The sequence below is a fragment of the Morone saxatilis genome, unplaced genomic scaffold, assembly GCF_004916995.1.
Source record: "Morone saxatilis isolate NCDOM2014 unplaced genomic scaffold, NCSU_SB_2.0 Contig4, whole genome shotgun sequence".
Taxonomy (NCBI): Eukaryota; Metazoa; Chordata; class Actinopteri; family Moronidae; genus Morone; species Morone saxatilis.
Window position 1 is genome coordinate 3,811,391 of NW_023339984.1, and position 21,594 is coordinate 3,832,984.

The window sequence follows — 21,594 nt, forward strand, 5'->3', positions numbered from 1 at the left end:
AAGTAAAGCATTAATCCTCTCTGTATCTCTGAATGTTTGTGAATGTTTTGCTTGATTTTGCTTGTACCAGTACTTGTCTAGCTACCTCCCTGCCTACCTGTACCTGCCTGTAAGCTTAATATTTGCAATGCACTATGCTGTTGGATACTGGTATACATTTCAATGTTGTACATCCCTTATATTTAACCCTTATGGAAAAACATACTAACACACATAAAAAGCAATATTCAGGTCAGAATATGCATGCCGGTACATGTTTTATTTGCATAATAGGTATTTCTAGTATCTACATTTATTTTCTGATGGCACTGCTGACTCTAGAGGAGGTGACTCTTTCAGTTTCCACACCTCCTATGTTTTCTAGGTATTTAACACAAAGGTCTACTCACACACAGACCAGTTCATTACAGAAATAGTTAAGCAGAGCCCTATTTTACTTTAACACAGCCGCTATGGCAACAGTTCTTTTGCTCCAGTTAATACACCGCAGCTAACTGCCGCCTGTAATCACCCACTGCATTCGTTGTTGGCCTCACATTATTCTCTTAACGGAGCTGTGTTTCCTGGGTTTTATTGAGTTGAAGTGGTAAGTGCGGAAGGAAAAAAAAAGCTTTTCTTCTTGTTTGGTCTTCTGAATTAGTGGAGCTCACAGTATTTCAGGGGAAAGGTTAACTGCAAATTGTTCACCACATTTGAGATTATATAATAGAATCTCTTTCAATGTGAAAGGCTGATGAATATGACTCAAAAAGGAGGATACTGCTATTTTAAACGTGTGTGGTTTGCCTGTTTTAGCTGGCAGGAATGCCTGTGTAGAGAGCTTTATTATTTTGAAGGATTTATTGACTTTTTTTCCATCTTCTCACTGTGAGCCAAACAGGTTTCAAGCTAGATCAACTGCAATAAGCACTGGCATACGATAATTGTGTATTGACTCTGTCCAGAAAACTTCCCTGGTGCCTTTCAGCTCCAAAACCTGTCAAGTTGTTTTCTGTCATTTTCTCCGAAAAAAAAAAGGGGAGCCAGCTGCAATCTCACACAAACACCTGCCGCCACATTGAGTGATTGATCTCTTGAGATTGTTTAAATTCACAAAGCTCCCCTTCTCAAATCCGGGAAACTCTTATCTGCATCTGCCAAAAATACTGACACACACACACACAAAGACACACACACACACACTCAGGGGTTTAGTGTGTTGTGCTAAAAACACCACTGCAGCTTTCATGCTGAAGTGCAGGCAGCAACTAAGCTTGGATCAGTCTCACTCAGTATTGCCAGTTTAAGAGCTCTCACTGAATATAAAATGGAGAATCCTCCTGTGAATCTGCCACAGAATATCCTAATTATGATTTAATGGTGAATGACAGGAGTGTAATATAAGTCAAAGAGATAAAACAACACAGAACAAACCACTATATCACTGTACTGTCACAATATATTAATGTGATCTCTTTAAATAAAAGGCTTGTTGAGATTTAAAAGATTCTGCTGAGATCCTCTTTCAGGTCATTTCCAAGCCAAACAGTCTGACAGCAAAAGCCCTTTGGTCTTTAATCAGGATACAGGAACAGACAAGAGGTTTCGGTGCAGATTAACAATTTAAAGTTCAGTGAAGTTCAATGAAGAGACGCTAAAACAGGACTCATGACTCTTTGTCTTGAATAAAAACACAATTCTAAACAATGGCTTTCTACCAGATAATATTGTTACAGTAGTCAGCCAAGTATGTAGAAATAAATGCATTAATCCTCCTTGTATCTCTGAATGTTTGTGATAATCTAATGTATGCCATCATCTTTAATTATTACTTATTACTGTCTGATCAAAACTTCTTCTGACCTTTTACATAAGTCAGACAATCCAATTGATATTCTGTTGTTCATTGTTAAAATGCCGTAGTAAGCAAGTAAACCATATCTGTATAAGACAATTTACTGCTGTAAGCATGAAGGTTCATGCTTTGAATGCTGGTTATATTTCTGGCCATTGTCTGTACACAGATTTTGTCCCTGCTGGCTATTGTACAGTTTGCCTGACCACAAGCCAATCAAATCACAGCAGAACTAATTCTGTGTATCAGACAGACTGGACACAAAGTTTTTCCTCCTACTTCACTGCTGTCTGGGTGGTTAATGAGTGCTTTCAAATTCTGTTGTGCTTCATGATGAATAATAAACTCACAGCACCTGATTCAGGACCTGAGTTTACCCATTGCAAGCTGTTCTTTGCACTGTACATCTTTAATATAAGCCAAACATTTATCTTGGACGCTGCAAATACATTTTCTGCCCAGTCTTTGCACTCACCGTAAGCAGGTTGAGCAGATCTGTGTTGGCATCGATGTTAGGCGGTGTGGTCTGGATCAATGCCAGCTCTTGAAGGATGGCGTACAGCTGTTGGGTCTTAGTCAGATTGACCCGTGTTTTCTCTTTGTCTGCCCAGTCTGGCAGCGCCACATGCACGGCTATCAGGTCTTTCAGGTGCACGCCGAGGATAGGGAATCGAAAGCCCAAGCACTCGGAGAAGCGCTTGCGGTATTGACTGTAGTTCCCACATGATGTCACCAGTTCGATGAGGTTGTTAAAAACCTGCAGGTTGAATGAATGCAAGGGGTTGGAATTAATTTGAGAGGAAAGGATAGACAAAATGGACAGGGATAAGATGGGAGTTGGTAGGAAACAGAAAGTCTCAAGAGAGATTTATTTAGAAGAGGCAAAAACATTTTGAAAAACTTTGCTCCAGATGGACTTACATAACTGACGAGACACTGTAACTCCCCCAACTGTTGCATTCAACTTTCCAGTTATATGGCTCGAATTCATAGTTCTTAAAAGCCAATGTGTAGGAGTAGTGGGCACAGATAAGGAGCTTGGCAGCTCACACGGGGGAGATGTGGATTACTGAATCAAGATTCAATATCACTTGTAAGCTAAGTGCATTGACATACGGTGAACACTGAATTTGTCTGGTAGTGTTTGGCTGCAGAAGCAGGAAATGGATCAGTGATGGTTGAGAGGACGGTAGCATGCTACTGTACTGTACCTTGTTGGTCTCTGCACTGATGTGGGTCTGCGTGTCTTTGAGACGAGAGATAGAGCTGTTGCTGAGGCCGCCCACCACCGCCATCAGCGTGTTGAAGTTCTGCAACTGCAGCAGCTTCTGTCAATGACAAAGGGGGAAATATTATGAGGGAGGCTGAAAGAGGAATGCATAAGCCACTGCCAAAAAGAATTTCAGGGAGAGAGATGGTGGTACAGGTTAAAAAAAGATTTACAGTATAGGGAGTCAAAAAGAAAGAAAATTGAAAGCTTTGGAAGAAAAAGCCAGAGACTTTTTGAGTAGTGTTCAGCAGCCCACATGCACATCCACACATGAACCCAATGTGAGTCTACTAAGATATTACTGAATGTTCTAACCTGTCTATGTCAAACTTAAGCTAACACTTTGTGAATGGCACTCTGCAGGGCTCCATTCTGCCCTTCAGCCTGCATGGCATATCACTGAAAATCAATGGGGTCGCAGCTGTGTGGGAGGGCTGCCAGAGGGGATCATTTGATTCAGCTCAGACACCCTTTGCAATCAATTGGCAAAGCGGTATGGAGGGCAGCCCAGTATTTGGAGAGTAGGTTTGACTAAACTGCACGTGCAAGTGGCCGCCAGCGAGGCCTGAGAAAGGTTTCATTGTCAACACACCAGGGCTTTCCATCAGTTGTAGAATAAGAGCTGTGTGTATGATAAGGCTGGGAGATAGAGCTCATCCTCTTGTCAACCAGTTGTTATCACACAGCCGACTGGTGATGTGTTGTGTTTATCAAAGCCAGAAGGCATAGACTGCATGAACATATTGTGAAATGAAATACATTAAAGGATATTTTTTCATTTTAAATTATAATGAAAGTCTGTGCAGTCAAGAAAAAGACTAATGAACATGAGTCATCTGTAACGCGCTCCCAACAGGAAGCTGAAATGGGACACAACCAGCGCACCCTGAGGGAAGCTTTGGGAAATGTCAAGTAAATCGAGGTTACCTTCTGTGCTGCCTCTGAATACATTTGAAATCAGCTTGAGCATAATTTTAGTCTCTGCATGTGCTCCAACTTAGCTACATTTCTGAATACAGAAGTTTGAGGCATGTCAAATTGGCAAAGAATTAATGATAGGATTTCCAGCAGAGATGTTCTGTCTCTGATGTATCTGCACAAATGTTGGTCCATTCTGCATGAATGACACATGTCCAAAATGACTTCTGGACAGTTATCATTGGTGAAATTGAAATTGGTGTTTGAAATGAACAGAAGGCAGTTTAGATTAAGAAGGGGAAAAACAATTACTACAATAGACACAATGTTTTTACTTCCCACTGTTTAAACTGGCAGTATATGAAAGGTTGTGAATATGAAAAGGCAATGAGCAATTCGACTCTCGTCTTCTCTTATGGTCATTTTCAAACAGCTTTCTCGTAACAAAACTCAGTCTACAGCCCTGCCAGCAGCTCTGTGAGGCTGTTGTCAGGCACGCAAGTGCTTTGAGCTAAATGCTGACATACAACATGCTCACAATAAGCATTAAACAAAAAGTACAGTTGAGGCTAACAGGGATGTTATTAGTTTTGCAAATATATTGTCATAAACCAAGCTGTTAGACAAACTAAACATTTGACTTGATATCAGCCCTTTTACATTCACTCGCTTTATGGTTTTAGTGTGAGAGGATTGAGAAAATTGTACTCTTAAGCATTTGCCCTGCAGCTCTCTATGTACAGTATCTATAAAATCGAAAAGATGCACACAAAACAAAAAGAGGATTCTGTGTATTAATATTTGGAAAGGAGGATATAGAGAGGAGATCAGGAGGGAAGGAGGCCAGAAAGAGGTAATTCTCAAGACCTCTGCAGCTCATCTGTCATAGTAATTCATCCCACACAAGGCTGGTCAGAATCAGCATCTGTCTCCACACTACATCGTCAAAGTTTCAGGAAACACTGGAAAAATTCCAAGTGCTGAATATCAAGGAGGGTAAAAGACTTAGAAGAGCTGCTGCTGGGCTCCCCTGACAAGAGCCCTGCTGAGGTGTTGGAGCACTGGTGTATTAAGACGGAGGGAGGTGGCGAAACCTGCAAGGCCTTCCTAAATAAATAATGAGTGACAGAAGTTTGTTCTGCAGAGGATGGAGATGGATAGATGCATAGTGGGTATGGGACTGAAAACAATCCAGGAGCAGACCTGCAACAAGTAATGAGGAATGTAGCACTGCAGGCAATCAGGATAAAAATGATTATTCTGAGCTTTCTATGGTTGACTGAAGCTCCCTGAAGCAGAGATTGGTGAATTGTCACTTAGAGATAGAAACTAGCACATCTGGCAGACCAAAGCAAATGATAACATCAAACTGAAATTACATCAATTAAAGTGAAGCCCTGGACGCCATTTAAAGGGATGTTTCTGTAGTGAAATAATGACAGTCTTCAGACATATGGGTAGAGACCCATATAAGGCAGTAAACTGGCAGCTTTGTTTGGGAATTGGGTGGGGAGAGACCAGATTAAGATTAGGATTAGAGCCATCTTGACCTGTAGATGACCATAGATTATTTCAGTTGATGAGGCTAGATTTGAAGAGATACATGGAGAGATAAAGGATAGTCTAAATTTGGGCATAGTTTGAGCTTTGTTAGACAAGTATTTTATTTAAATACATAGGGGATATATAGACAAAGGTTTGCCAAATGTGCAAAAAACAACTGTGTCCCAAAGATGAATGGGTAAGCGCAGTAAAGGAAAAGCTAGACTTCCCAATGCCATGCAAGCAGCAAGGCTCCAGGGATAGCAATGTCGGTCGGTTGAAATTTTCTTTTTTAATGTGAAATATAAGCTACAGCTATTGGATAGATTCCTATGAAATGTGGCACAGATATTCAAGGTTCCAAAAGGATGAATTCTAAAGATTTTGCCCCTAATAAGGTTACCAGCATGTCAAGTTGTTCAATTATTTAGTAAAATATCTTCAGCATCAACTAGAAAGATCAGTACAACTATTTGTACCGACATTCATGACTCTCAGATGATGAATTTCCTATAGTGCCACGAGCAGGTTGATATTTTTTGTTTAAAATGAACTGTCTCAACAACTATTAGAGGGATTGCAATTAAATTTGGTACGTTAAGGAACTTGGAAGGATGGATTGTTATAACTTTGGTGATCCTCTGCCTCTTAATTTAGCACCATCATCAGGTCAAACTTTGAATTCATCCAGTTTTGGTTTATGACTAAACTACATGCAAAATGAATGACATTCCTATCAGCTGTACTTTGTCCTTAGTGATACTTAGCAAATGGTAGCACACCTACACACTTAACTAAGCTGGTGAACCTGGTAAACGTTCCTTATAAATGTATTTTCACTGGGAGCATGTTAGTATGCTGATGTTAGCATTTAGCTTAAAGCACCGCTGTGCCTAAGTACAGCCTTACAGAGCTAACTTTGTGTAGTTAGAGCAAATTTAAAATGTCAGAAAAGTTACCCAAAATGTACTGCAGTTTGCTTCTTTGTTTCCCTCCAACCTTTCCTCCGTACCTGATATTTTCAGCTCATATAGAGATATATTCAGCTGTGAGTCATGCCAACTGCACTGACTCCTCTATTATAGGATGCATTATTGATTTCTTTCTAGCCAGCAACAAGTGTGCATACTGTATATTTAATTAATGACACACTATGTCTTCATTTTATATTCTATTGTTTGTAGCAAATCGGCAATTATATTTTGGGATTGTTACATGTTGTCGCATAATTGTGAATATTTTAGATGTAGGTGATTTTCATTCTTTCAAAAAGTTTTAAATGCCCCTCCGTTGTTCAAGACAAATTTACAACCCCCTAGGCCCATAAAAGCCAAAAATGCATCATCAAAAACTAGAATTTCTTTATTCCTGGAGATGCACGTTTTCCCCCTGACAGCAGCATTATCTTAAAGAGCTCTCAGCAGGCTTCTTAACATGCTAATACCTCTAAAGCCGTTTTAAATTAAATTCACTTTTTCTCGCAATTTGTGCCACCTAATGGGAAATGATCGCATCTTGTGTTTGTGTGTGTGTGTGTGTGCAAGTCATCAAGTCTCCACCGTGACTTTTCCTCTTCTCTCCACATCTCTTGGTTTAATCTCCACTTCACCTTTTTACAGCTTTCTCTCCTCTTTCTCCAAGGCTCCAGGCAATCATCTCCTATCAGTCTGCTTCGACATGCACCCTGAACCCCACAACACACACAAACAGCGCTCTATCTCAAAACTTTTGCAGGTCTTAATGGGCCCATCGGACAGACCTGTGCCACTCTGATGAAGTGGGATATGACGGCAGCTCTCTGTGGGGCGGTGGGCTTGCTGAGCACCATGAGCTGGATCCACTGGGAGACGCTGTTGAAAAGGGTGATGAAACGCTCCAGGATGGGGTTATCCACTGTGCAGCCGTGCATCACAAAGCTGTGGTAGTCCTGAAACTAAAACGAGAAGGGAGAATTGGTGAAAAACATTCCAGTATTTTTATGAATCCTGATGATTGTATCCTCAGACATTTTGCTGTTTACTTTGACCATGATAGTTATATCACAAGCAAAGGTGATAAATTTGACTCATTTTGTAAATGAAGGACAAAGAAATTCTGAAATCAGCTTACAGACAGATCACAGCTAGGTAAGCACTTATATCCAACCTTCAATTTATTATTAAAGAGGCACTCACAAATTTTACACATCAAGGGGCCACAGGGGTTAGGGTTTCAGCTATATATTGTATTGGCTGTGTTACAAATTGAGGGTGTAGAGAACGTGGCCATTTACCAGGCAGGAAATGTCCAAGAAGAGACACAATTGAATTGCTTTTTGGGAAATGTAGGATCCAGTGTTTTGGAGCTTGACCTGTACTTGAGATTAAAACTCAGAATATCTCAGCTTCCGCTATTTTTGTTGTTGTATGTATTAGTGCAACACTAAAACGCTGGATTAGCGGTTTAAAGGCACAGTTCAGTTGGGAAATATGCCCATTTGCCTTCCAACTGAGGTGAATACCACTCTTATGTCTTTACAGCAAATAGGTCGCTGGAGCCAGCAGCTGGTTAGCTTAGGTTAGTATAAAGACTGTAAACAGGGGGAAACAGCTGGCCTGGGGAAAAAAATCTGCCATCCAGAAGATCAGTAATTAACACGTTATCGTTCGTTTGTTTGTTCGTTCATGGGGAATTATGTGCTTTACTATTTCTTATATCCAAGCAGCCAGCTGGCTACTTCACTGGCAGCCAATCTCTTATTTGGGAAATACAGAAAAAAATGATTTGTTTTCACCTGGTCTGATTTCAGAATAGCATCATTATTGTGTGAAACAGTAGGCTCTATATTTCTATATTTCTCTCTATATCTATTGTGGCTTCCATTATGGCTACTTTTTTGTTTTATACTGAACCAGAATCTCTTTTAGAAGAGAAACAAAGACAAAAGCAAGACAAATCACTACCACTGCCCCCATCTTGCCACCAACACCATCACACTTGAATAGATTTTCTAAAATATACTATTTAAATCAGCACAAACCCAGTCATTGCCTTAGCTTCCCAAAATAACACTCAAAGAGCAAAATGTTTCGAGACAACAAATATAATTACTGCCAGTAAAAGTCAGATTTTAACCACGATTGCTTAGCAACTACAATGAGCCGGCTGCATGTAAAATTAAATTCAAAAGAATTCAAGAGCTGTAAACATCACACTACATGCACAGCTTCAACAGCTTGAACTGACCAGGATCTTGCAGAAGGATTTGTACTCCAGGTAGGTCAGGTGTTCAGCCAGTTCACAGGAATCGAGGTGGTCAAACAGCAGGGACATTTTCCTCTTTTTGGACACTGATGGGACACGCTGAGTCACCTGCCGCTTCCATTTATATGATGGCCTGAGAGGGACAATAAAACACATAAAAACTGTTTTTATGCAAAGTTTTCTCTTAGGTATTTTGGAAAACACCATAACAGATTATGAGGATCAGCTTTATAGCCCTTCCCTGGTTAAAACTGCATTTATAGTGGTGTTAGATATCAAAGCAAAATTATAATAAAAGATCAGATTAATAAAGAAATTTTTGAGTCCTGTAAAACATGAGAGATACTGAAGCAAACTACAACTATCGAATGAAATAAATTTATTTGTGGAAGGTCATTCCCTAATTTGCAAACCAGCTGCAGTAAGTAACAGATCTGCTCCACAAAGCCGCATCCATATAGGAACACTAAAGGGAAGTTAAGGACACACAGAAATGGCTTTTATGGGAAATAGAGAAGTCGCTGACCCCGCATAGCACAGCTCAGCAATGTCTGAGAACAGGCAATAAAAGGGCATGCTGACATAAACACCTGCAGACAGAGACATTCATTCACACTGTCAACAACACACACACAACTTTCAGCAGCCACTTCACTCACACACTGTCGAGGTCAATGAGCTGACTCTGCCTCTCGTTGCCCTCGGTGGTCAAGAGGTCTTTAAAGTCTTTGATCTGGTCCGCCAGCTCCGGGTTCAGATTGAACTCTGCTGGAAACTCAGAGATCCAGTACCTGGAGGGCAGAACAAAGAGATGAAAAGAGAGGGAGAGATGATGAAAAATAGTGGAGGAAAGAAGACTTGTTTACATCCACACAATAATCTGACTGTTGCACAAGAAGCTTAATACCTTTCTATGATTTAGCTGGTTTATATGGTGATAAAAAGTGACTCTTTCACCAAATAATACAATTTATGTGTGACGTATAATGGCTGTCAATAATCAACTGAAAACTCCCAAACCAATAATTCCAGTACATCAGATCAAAGTTCAGAGAGCAGTGGCACGGGAAGGGGTAAAAGAATGAATGACAGTTTCTTACTTGACAAGGTGGCATATTCTTGTTCGGCGCTCAGCAGTGCAGCTATCTTCTTGAGATCTGATCCAAAAGTCAAGGCGCAACTTTGCTGCAAATTTCTGCAAAAATGTATCTGTTTCTACCCATTTTCAGACTGTGACAAATCTCATAAAGATCTCAGAAAGATTATTTCTCAAACTTCCTGGATTCTTTTTCATCCCAAGGCCTTACAATATGATCTGTCTTCAATTCCATTGCTCTATCAGCAAGATGTAAAGAGAATGCCATAGAATGCATAATACATCTCCAAGGTAGCAGAAAACAAAGGTGAAGGATACTTGAGGACTAGCTTCTTAGCCATGTCAGTCGAAGGGATGTACCAAGGTTGCATCATGAGAAACATGCGAACCAAGGAAGTGTCCTTCAAAGCGCCCTTCTCATCTATAAGAAGAAAACAGCATGTCACTCATCATCAGGAAGATATAGCAAGTCCCGGCACAAGCTGTCTCTTTGGCAGTCAGTGTGCAAGTCCATCACCATCACCAGTATGCACATTTCTGCAGAAGACATCTTTCTAAATTCCATTTAACTGACAAAAATACATAAAATACATCAGTTGTTTTTAATGGTTCAATTTAGAATACAGCTAATTAGCTATATCAATTCAAATAGTGTTCTAATGACCAACCAAAGGCTTGGATGCACGCTTCCACAAGCTCATCCACTGTGGCCGACTGCTCCGATAATATGGACTCCATCGTTCCTTTCCTCTCTGTGTTTTCCCTCGTTTCTCTCTCTGGTTTCACTCTGGTGCCTCTCACTGAACACAAAAGAAGATGAAAAAGAACGGATCAAAGGCGAGCAAGCAAGCAAAAGAGACTAATGATGAAGCAAAGAGAGAGAAAATTAAATTCATAGTGGCTGCATGTTTGGAATAGTTCTGTGGTCAGTTGTTTTCCACATTGCAGTGAATGTTTACACTACATTTAGGGCTGGAAAACTGAATAAGGATATATGTCTGTCAGTGTCATCCCCTGCTGATATGATGGCTTGATTTGACCTGACAAATTCAAGGTGTCAATCTGTGAAACCAGCAGTGAAACCACTTGATGGAGCACAATTTAATTGGTCCAGCCTTCTGTGGAGAGTTTATGTCTTATTATGGTCTTAAATACTGAGAAGCTTTGCATTCATATAACTTCTGACTACACATTTTGATCATGTTTTGATGTCCAATACCCAAACATATGATGAGATTATAAAATATGGTTAAACTACACAGTTGTATATAAAAATTCAAGTAGCATTTAAATACTGCTAATACATAAAAGCATAATAAAAATATATTTCCTTAAAATGAGTACTTTTACTTTTGACATTACAATGGAATATCAAGGACTTTCACTTGAGGTTTAGTATTTTTACACTGTGGTATTGCTACTTTTACTTGATCTAATCTCTATCTAAGGACTTCCTCCAGCACTGACAAAAATAGTAAAATTTTATAAATACCAAAATAACTGGCAGCTTCAGTTCAAGTGATATTGTTATCCACACTGGTCTTCCATAACTTCCATAAACTTCAATAATATCTGAATTCTAGTTTATATTAATACATCCATCCCAGCTTTATGACTGAGAACCTTGAGATGGTTAACATGTTGAACCAGTACAAATGTAGCATACAAATAAGGTCATTTTGATGGCAGAATTTGACAGCATATAGACAGTTCGGCCCGCTTTGACTTTAATGTGGCTTGAAAGTGATAGAGAGCCACCAGCACAATCAACAGGAAACCACAATTTATTATCAGTTCTCGTCATGCTCTGCGGTGTACAACACAATACAAGCATGTGCAGGCAAGTATTCACAGTCTATTAGCAAATATTTGGACTAGATGATTTTCGTTTCATTTCGTTGTATTGCACATTTGTTGCCGAAATTTGAGGTCCAGTGTGTACCATTAATGTATAACAATTATTAGTGTATAATCGCCTGAATATAGGAATCGTTGTGTTTTTGTTACCTAAGAATGAGAAGGTTTTATCTACAGACGCCTCAGGTCGCCTTCCATGGAGTCCACCATGTTGAATCGCCATGTTTCTACAGCAGCCCAGAAGGGACAAACCAAACAATGGCAATAGATTTGGGCGTTTGTGTTTTTTGCGTATTTCACGGCCACCGTAGTTTCTCCTTTGCACTTGAAAGTGGAGGGTGAAGCGAGGAAGTTGTGATCTGCAATTACACCACTAGATGCCACTAAATCTTACACATTGGACCTTTAAGAAAGAAATGTATACTGGTGAATTTTTCTTGGTGACTGAGTAAGTCCTTGCAGCAGGAAACCATGGCAACCAAAGCTTACCATCCAGTCACTCTTTCACAACATATACACACACCTCTACACACAACGCACATGCACAAAATGCATGTTTTTATATAGAGAAGTCTGGTTTAGGAGCAAGAGAAGCCTAAGGGAATCTTTTTTTATTTATGCTATAATCCTAGACGCATTTATTGTGTCTGAAGAGGTAAAATACACTAATCCTATCTTCTATATAGGTTACAGCTTAGTCTGAAGGTAAAATGACAGATAAAAGAAGCCACTGGATATTTTTGTCATTGCTGATAAGTGTGAAGGTAAAGTTGAGGTTATACTTGAGTGAACAAAGTTAGATCACAATATCCACAACAACAGACCCCACCGCTGCATCCGCTAATGGCTCTTCAATGTTGTGGTTCTGTGGCAGAGAAGGGTGTGATGAGTATGTGTATGTATCTATTGTGCCTGACACAATGAAGCCTTCTACTGCGCTGTCTCTGCTGCAACGTGGTGGGCGGACACACTCAATTACAGGCTTCACAAGCTGTCTTAGCCACACAGACACAGACACACACACACACACACACACACACATTTCTGAAGGGATAGAGGGAAAAGAAAAGATATGCGAAAGAGATGGTATTATAACCATACAGCTTCAATCATCACTCATATAGTATGAGTGAGCCAAAGTCACTACGATGGAAATAGTAAGCTCCAAATCTGTGCCTTAATTAAGGACGTGGTCAGATCACAGCGAGATTAAGTGTACAAAAGTGACAGACTGACCACAATCAAAATGATGTGCTGCTGCTATAGATAGACATGAAAGTTGCTGGGAGGGATGCTAAGGTCACCGCAGGAAGTAGGACTGAGCAATAGAGCAGTGCTGTATCTCTGAAACCTCAAAGAAAAAAAACCACCAAGACCTGTGGCCTACAAAAAGCTACCGCTGCTTACACTTAATGTATATAGTAGAAAGGAAAGTGGCCTTGGTGTCTATTATGGCCACACAACCAGGGTTATTTTTAAGAGTCATCTAGATCTGAGCTGAAATGCATTTCTCTGTGATAAAACGGGCATCTGTTTCACTTTCACGTTCAGTTCAGAACAGCCTGTCCTCAAGAACTGAATGAGGATATAAAACTAGTCTGATGCAAGGATCTCCATCCCTCAGGCAGTCACACTGAACAAAAAGAGAAAGGGGGGAGGAGGGGGGATTCAGTGCCACCTGTGCAAAGGTTGAACCTGCTTTCAACTGAGTGTAGTCTGGCACTGCGGCACAGGTTGTGCCCGTCTTGATGATGATACTATCTCGCCATCTATTCGAATACACCATTCATCATCCCGCTGACAGGAGCTCTTTGTCGCGAGCCAGAGAACAATTCTCTCTGTGCTTTCAGCAGACCTCGAGATCTGATTTATTCTTAACAAGCTCCCCCTTCTTTCTTTCTTTTCCAATCTTTAAGTATTTTCCCCACACTGTGATTTCTGATACTGTTCTAATAGCTGTGAAGCGGTAAATTGATTGTTAGGTAGCGCACACTGTGAGAGCTTTGGTGTCATCCTTGGTTGCCTGGTGACGACGATCCAGGGCCATCGATCAGGCAGATTAGGGGTGGGCTGGGGGCGCAGCGGGGATAAAGGGATGTTGACGTGGGGGCCTGGTCAATCCTAGCCATGCAGAATCTGCAGTGGGCGCTGAAAATGTCACATCTTCTGGCTAGAAAGAGACAGACAACTTCTCACTGCTGTCCTTCTCATTATAGCCACTAAACAACATGACAGTGTTTACCACTTTGTTGTACCTGTAACACATCCACATATTACCTACTTGTTATACCAAGAGTTAAAGAGGTTCTGAACCACTGTAAAATAGCATTTTTTACTGCACAAATATGCACATATGCTGTATATGCAATAACACTGACCAGAGCTTGTCTGCCTTGGACAGTTAAACGTAGGGCTGCAAATAACAGTTACATTCATATTAATTGATCTGTTGACTACTCAGATTCATTGATTTAAGGCTGCCTGCAACTAATTAGATTACTTTCATTGTCAATTAATCTGCTGTGTAATTCCTGGACTCATTGTATGGTGTATAAAATATCAGAGAAAAAATTTACTAGAGCCTATAAGACGTCTTCAAATTCCTTGTGTCCAGTCCAAAACAACAAAGATACTTCACTTACTCTCACATATTAGAAAGAAGAGTAGCAAATTTTTACATTTGGGAATCTGGAACCAGCTACTTTTTGTTGCAAAATGAAACAATTACACCGTACATTGATTATTAAAGTTGTTATTAAAGTTGTCAATTCATTTTGTTTCAGCAAATGCCTGCTGCTTGGTCAGCAGTCCAAACAGAGTAATAATCATGGTGGCAAGCACATTTACTAGCACAGACCAACACATTCAAATAGAATTCTTAAATACCTGTATAAAGTGAGTATAAATTATTTTGTGTATGCACGCCTTTTGCTTGTCTGATTCACATTAGATTATGTTAAGTATGCCTTCCTGCGAATCCCGCACATCAGAAGGAAAAAATCTTCAACAGCTTTTCATGTCTTAGAATTGACGCTAGCACTGATTGATGATGAGACACTGACAAACCCACAGACAATGATATCCATCCTGCTATTGATATTCCCATAATGGGCTCATTTCCATGCTAGTAAAATACCAAGAGCTAATGCACAGTCACCATACAGCCATTGATTTAGTCTCATTCTCTTCCCACTGGCATTTGGGTAAAACAAGTTTGATTGATTTTTTCAGATGTGGATGCATTTATTTACTCTGATTAGCTGTTAGGCAGGCACTGAAAACACACACACACACACACACACACACACTGTTCATTCTGCCTCACACAAAGACGTTAAAATGTTCTATCTCCAGCATTTTTAACCACACTAGAAGAACATTGGTCATTACAATACATTGAACAACCACTACTGTTGGTGAATGTCATCTAGAGCCACGATCAGGTCAAAACAATTTGTCCAGTACTTTGGTTTATAACCAAAAACCTACAAAATAACAACAATAAGGTAACAATAAAGCAGTGTTTGCATTGAACATCTATTTACATATATTACATGTGATTTGCATGCTGTATATTTGGCATGTAATGGTATATACCAATATCCTAAAGATACTCTTCAAAGAACTTGACATTTAGTTGGTCTGTGGCCTCTTTCTTACATTAGACATTGCTGGTGCTTGTGCTTCTAAAATAAACACTACATTTCCCATAAAGCTCTTTGCTTTTTGACACAGAGGATGTTTTTTTTTTATTATGTGTCTTCTATTCAGTGTACGTAGTGTAGTATAGTGTGCAGTGTAGTTTCATTATCACTTTTCTGGTGAGAATAATTGTTAGGTTTAGATTTCCAACAACAAATCCAAAATGGTGGCACACAGTGTAACTTGTAGTTTAAAGGCTGGTGGATGCAGACAAACTTGTTTGTGTGTGGTAACTATAAAATAACTTGAAGTCTGAAATAAATATGGTAATTGTTAAGTGTAACTTTAACTCCAGTTTCCAAAGTCAGAGCTGCACTTTGGAGCTTTATCTCATCTTTCTGTCGAGAGGCCATGTGGATAGAATTACAAGCCTGCAAAAACACATACGCACACCACTTCTTCATATAATACACACAACACTCTTATCTCCTGCCCAACACCGCCTAGTTTGTTTCAGGAAGTTGTAGCAAGGGTGTCGCATGAAGGGACAGATATAGTTCTTCAGAGGGGCCTACTGAGCGGCTGGTGGCAGGCTCTATTTACAGACTGCATGGTACTGAGAGCAGGAAGGGAAACATTTCCTTTTCCCTGGACATGCAGAATGCCACATCGGTGGGGGGCACCGGCTGCAAACTGAGATTAGCAGCTACAGTTGCTCCTTAGGGAGGGAGGAGAGGGGGAATGGGGGAATGGGAGAATGGGAGATAAAGAGGGTGACCGGGAGGCAGGAAGAGAGTGTACACCACCTAGTTTCAGCCCAGTCAAACGCGGAAAGCAATTGTTGGCTAAAGAAGGGAAAAGATCAAATAGGGAAGGAGAGTAATGATGGAAAACACAAGAAAAAGAAAAAATTGAGCTTCAATCTGTCTCAAAAGCAAATGGAAACTGATACTGTAAATTGAAAGCAGGCAAACAGGACTTTTTCATAATCTTGAAATAACAAGATGAAAGTCAGGGAGAAAAATATGCAGATTTCACAATGTCTTGCTGGGACATTGCAGCTGGCAGAGTGTAATGTTTTATTACATGCTCCAAAGTGAAAAAAGTCACGCATCCTGTTCCACATCTGGCACACTCTCACATCTCAACTTTCTGACTTCAATTGAAAAGTGTAAAGTGTGTCAAACAGAAAGTGCATTGCTGCGGATCCCCTGCGCTGTTCTAATATGTGCCTCCAAACACAACCATGTATCACTGTTTCAGATTGTTTTTACTGCTTTGTTTGAGGCTTCCTGCTCAAACTTCTTGTCCTTTTTACCAGATGTGAAAGTTTGCTTCATAACAAATACCGGAAGGGTGTGTTGGTATGTGTGTGTAAAATGTGTTGAGTGTATGTGCGCGTCCACACTTTTTTTAAAAACCTTGTTAAACACAATCTCATACGCATGCAGCAGGTTTGAGTTTATGTAATGGGTACTCATTACTCTGAAAAAGTTTCTCTCTTTTTTTCCCTTACTCTGTCAGTTATCTCCCTGACACACACACTTCCTTGTCAAGCTCTTGCTGTGTGATGAGTGAAAGATGAGACCACATGGTGTATTGTGTAAAAGAGCCGACGTGACAAATAATCTTTTGCAACAGAACATTAGAGTTTGTTTCGCACAGTGAACACCCAGTTCACTTATACAGAGCACACCGAGGTCAGGATTCATTTTCTGCTTTTTCTGCAGTACTGACATCAGGAGCCTCACTTCCTGTTGTTACTGAGTGTTTCATCTCGGGTGAACAAATTCCATGTAATGACATTACATTAACCACAGAAATATTCGTCTTTGCAAGAATGATGCATTTAGCAGATTTTTAAAATTTGATAAATGGCTGGACGATTTTTATATCCACAAATAAAAGCAATAGTTGGACATTTTGGAAAATACGTTTGCATTTAAGTTAGATGAGATGATTGATACCAATCATGTATTTTTCTGTCATGTTTTCTTATCTTTAAAGGTAAGCTTGGCTAGCTGTTTCCACCCTAAAGTTCGATATTTTAAAATACACTTTTTTGCTTTCTTGTTGAGAGTTAAATGAGAAGACTAGCGCAGCAGCCAGTTAGCTAATCTTAGAATAAAGACTGTAAATGAGGGGGTCATTTACAGCTGTGGCTGGGGTCTGTCCAAAGGCAAGAAAATATGCCTACCAGCACCTCTAAAGCTCACCAGTCAAGTTGCTATATCTGTGTGTTTAATCGGTACAAAAAACAAGTGTTAAATACTTGATTGAGACCAGTAACTCCCTGAACTCTCCACTGGTTGCCCAAAATGTTTAACTATTCCTTTAAAGTTGAGTTACATTTTGTGCAGAAACACAGAGGTAAGGCTCAGACACCAAGTGATGCTGAATTCATTTTCACTACTGCAGGTTTTCTAAGAAATGTGTGGTGTGCAGAATAGGGCACATACTGTACATCTGGAGACCAGTTTGTTCTTTAGTGTTTATGTGCGTCTCTCCGTCCTGCCTGTTAGGGTTGCGCTCACTGAGCAATGCAGTGGTTTCATACAACAGTCATTCTGAACTAGTTTCATGTCATGTGTGAATGCCAGGAGTTTCACATTCATCTAGCCAGCCTCTTCATTATCCCCGCAGGCTCACCGTTAGCTCTGGCTAGTTCCTGTTTATGTATTCCTCCCTAAAACTGCTCGCATCCCTGAGCGGACCACAAAACCCCACAATTTCCTGTAGTCAAAATACACAATTCATTATGTGCATTCAGTGAAGCGCTTGAGAGATTACAAACTGCAAACAGACTGAGTATGAAAACAAATGAATGCACTTTTTTTGACTGCAGGTGCAGGATACCAGAGGCATTATACTCTGAAAATGAGGCACGCCTAACATCTGTAGCACAGAAGGAAGCCAGTCGGCTGAAACCTTAATTAATCACACCCATGCAATCACCATCACTGCTAATTCACTGCCTTTAGTAATCACTTCACTAGCTAAGATACAGCAGCCAGTAAGTTTCGATCCGCCTTCCCACCACGCTCATCCACTACTGTGTTTCACCCTGACTGATTTAATTCCAGCCACAGCGTGATTTATAGCTCTTCAGGTCCGACACTTTCTCTCACCAGCTACTCCTCTGCTGCTGCCTCTCTTTTCTGCATTCCAGTGATGCCTTTAAAGGTGAGGAGAGCAGAAGTGCAATGACAGACTGAGATTTTACAGGGTCCGTGCCCTTTCATGGGAGGTGACGGAGGAACAGAAAGATCCCAGGAGGGACAGAGAAAGAGTAGGGATGCCGGTGAAATGAGTTTGTAAAGGTTTGCGCGCAATAAGAAGTGACCCTGTTTGCATTAGGAGATGTTACATTTGCTCACAATTGGATGTTTTTGTTGTGATAGCCACTGTTGGCCTGCCAAGTCAGTGGGAGTCAAACCAGATCTGATACTCCACTCCAAATTCTCTTTTCACACACACTCCCCAGTTTTAATGAATTACTCCAAATGTGCTTAGTGTGAATACAACCAAGCAGGTGAAGTGAGAAAGGTTGGCACAGGTACACAGAGGGACTGTGGAAGATTAGCTAATGAAAAGTGAGATCAGGAAGGTAGAGGCAGAAAGTGCAGTGGATCGTACACCCCAATGATGGCGAACATCCAGCACACGTGTCTGGCTGAGCTGCTCCCTATAATTATTGAATTTTCTTTTTCCTCTTCCTCACTATTTCCCTCTGTTCTGCCTTTGTTTTATTCATTCCTCTCCTCCTCACACATTTGTTGCTGTTGGTCCTTCAGCATAAAGCAGCAGCCCCACACAATACATCCAATTATAGTTGGCTTTCCTGTTAAGTGCAACACTGCTGCAGGTTGAGGTGGCTAGAAGTGATGCTAAAAATCAAGGGTGGCCGCTCCAGAGGCCTGAACTAATTGCACTGCGGCAGCAGAGGAGAGAAAGGAGAAATAGAGATGCAGTGGCTTTTTTTAATCTCTTCTACCATACTGTAGGTGCTTTGAATCCTTTCTTTTTAAAACGCTATATCTTTCAAGTCAAGCACCACTTCACTTGTTGGGTACACAAGATCACAAAGGCCATGGGTTACTTTGAGGTAACTGAGGATCAAATAAGCTTTGGTCTGATAAAATGGACTTTGGCCTAATTGTTTTATTGATTTGTGCTTTAGTAGCAGATTTGTCTGTGTGGGCACACACTGCACATATGATGGTTGATGTTGATGACTGCTTCATTTGCATTCTCTGAATCAGATGCTGATCTGGACGAACAAGGGCATACACAATGCAAGCTTGTCCAGATATTCAAAACAGGAAGAGTTAATCAGAAACATCAAGCTCTTGCCAAACCAGTCCCACTGAAAGCCACCGAAGTGACTTCTCTGCCTCCCAAGAGGATGTGATGGGCTGCAGAACTACAGCTGCTAGGACTTTCAAATGTCCAGAGAGGCAGCCAGTCGCAGCTTACAAGTCAAATCTCACTGCTGTGACACCAAAAACATGGGTGGATAAGGCAGGGGCGAAGTAATCAGCAAGCCACGACACTCAAAGATGCCTCCTAATCCCTGCTGCTCTGAGGGCGGCGGGAGAAAATCACCTTGAATCACCACAGTCAGACAGCTGCAGCCTGTCTGAGAGAACAGGTAATGAGGCGGCTGACTGAACAAAAATAAAGTGGGCAAGGTAAGTCTGACCTCTCGCTTGTCTAATTCAGCAGCCAAGGCTGACTCACAATGAGCTGGGATGTGGCCTCCAGTGTTTATTCACCATGGAGAATTCTCATCACCACAGAGGTGTTCATTGGTTATTAGCAGGGCTGCTCAGGGGCCTTGAAAGTCTGCGTCAGTGGCATTTGATGGATACCTCAGCAAGCCATCAGCCGTGAAAAGATGAATCAGGGTTGAAGGAACAGGTCTTCCAGATGGGTCAAGCCATAACTTTGCACGTCAGCACACTTTTGTTTACCATCCTTCTCACGCCAGTCAAGACCCGCCACTCCCTCCAATCTAATTTTAGGAACAAGCGTTCCTCCATCCGCTTCTACTCTGCTCACTGATGCTCAGCTCTTCCTGAAAATTACTGTGCACAGGCCAGATACAGTAATTCCATTAGTTCATCTAGTAGATAATTCACAGCTGTAGGATGCAACCCTTATCATCTTCAAGTCTGAGCACAACAGCTGTGAGCACTTTTTTCAACACAAAGTAAGCTGCAGAGTGTATTCATACCACCCCAATAAGTCAACGTGAAATATTATGACACTGCTGTGGTTGATGGTGCAAGGAGTCCACGCCTGATCTTATTTACTGTTGCAATAAAATACCACAACTAGCTAATCATAGAGTAATGTATAGAACAGAAGCACATATCATAACATAACATAACATAACATGTCTTCTTAATATAAGTGCCTGACCAGTCGATAAAGACAGACATCCCACTATGTGTAAAAATGTCCAGTGGCTTCAGTTTTGTGCTAACATTCAAGTTATGGCACATTTCTTACCTTTAGAGTTTGAAGGGTCCCATGCTCTAATAGAGGAGGCTGCAGTGATAACAGTTGTGGAGTGAGCACTGAGATGAAAACCGTTACATCACCAGCACCACCGAACTCAAAACGCCTGCTCGGCTTCGGAGTGGGAGCACCAGGTCATGCGGAGAGAAGGCGCCGCCGATGATCGAAACCTACAAGAACTCATCAGAAGAGATACACTCTGCTCCTTCTCCGGAGTTGATGCTGACGGGTCTCTGAATGAGCTATGCGGGTATTTCTTTCTTTACGGCACATTAACCCTACAATGCGCACAAGTCCTCTCGCGGCGCACTCGGAAGCAAGTTATGGATGTGGTGTTGGTGTGGCAGAAGCAGCTGATCTCAGTCATCTGGCCGTAGCTGGACCGCGTGCCAGCCCCTCTGGTCGTGTTCCAGCTGTGCAGCTCACAATCACACTGCTGCAGAGCCACAGTCCCGCCTATTGGTAGTATCACAGCAACAGCACATGTACACGTGCTGCTGCGCACCATTACACACCAAAACAATCTGTCTCACTCACGGATGCTTTGCCAGATCAGTGCGTCCGTCTCCACTTCAGTTATTGTGCTGCCTTCAAATACATGCACTTCTAAAAATGTACAGTTTTAAATGCTTTTCTGCAGGATGACACAGAAGCTTTATTTTGCTGCAG

The 21,594-nt window shown here is 41.1% G+C and overlaps 1 protein-coding gene across 2 annotated transcripts in view; it reads right to left on the reverse strand.

Annotated features, from left to right (window-relative positions):
* The window catches only part of LOC118338132 (RAS guanyl-releasing protein 2-like), a 37,569-nt gene extending 16,132 nt beyond the window's left edge, over nucleotides 1-21,437 (reverse strand). The window contains exons 1-9 of one of the 2 annotated variants that reach the window (XM_035675356.1): nucleotides 20,917-21,437; nucleotides 10,572-10,703; nucleotides 10,222-10,324; nucleotides 9,908-9,964; nucleotides 9,467-9,598; nucleotides 8,790-8,940; nucleotides 7,324-7,497; nucleotides 3,046-3,162; nucleotides 2,310-2,591 (exon numbers count right to left, since the gene is read on the reverse strand). In XM_035675356.1, the coding sequence (XP_035531249.1) occupies nucleotides 2,310-2,591; nucleotides 3,046-3,162; nucleotides 7,324-7,497; nucleotides 8,790-8,940; nucleotides 9,467-9,598; nucleotides 9,908-9,964; nucleotides 10,222-10,324; nucleotides 10,572-10,641 (1,086 nt within the window). In that variant the 5' untranslated portion in view covers nucleotides 10,642-10,703; nucleotides 20,917-21,437. The remainder of the gene's footprint in view (nucleotides 1-2,309; nucleotides 2,592-3,045; nucleotides 3,163-7,323; nucleotides 7,498-8,789; nucleotides 8,941-9,466; nucleotides 9,599-9,907; nucleotides 9,965-10,221; nucleotides 10,325-10,571; nucleotides 10,704-20,916) is intronic. The other variant, XM_035675355.1, reaches the window with a different exon arrangement.
* Between the last annotated feature and the right edge of the window lie 157 nt (nucleotides 21,438-21,594).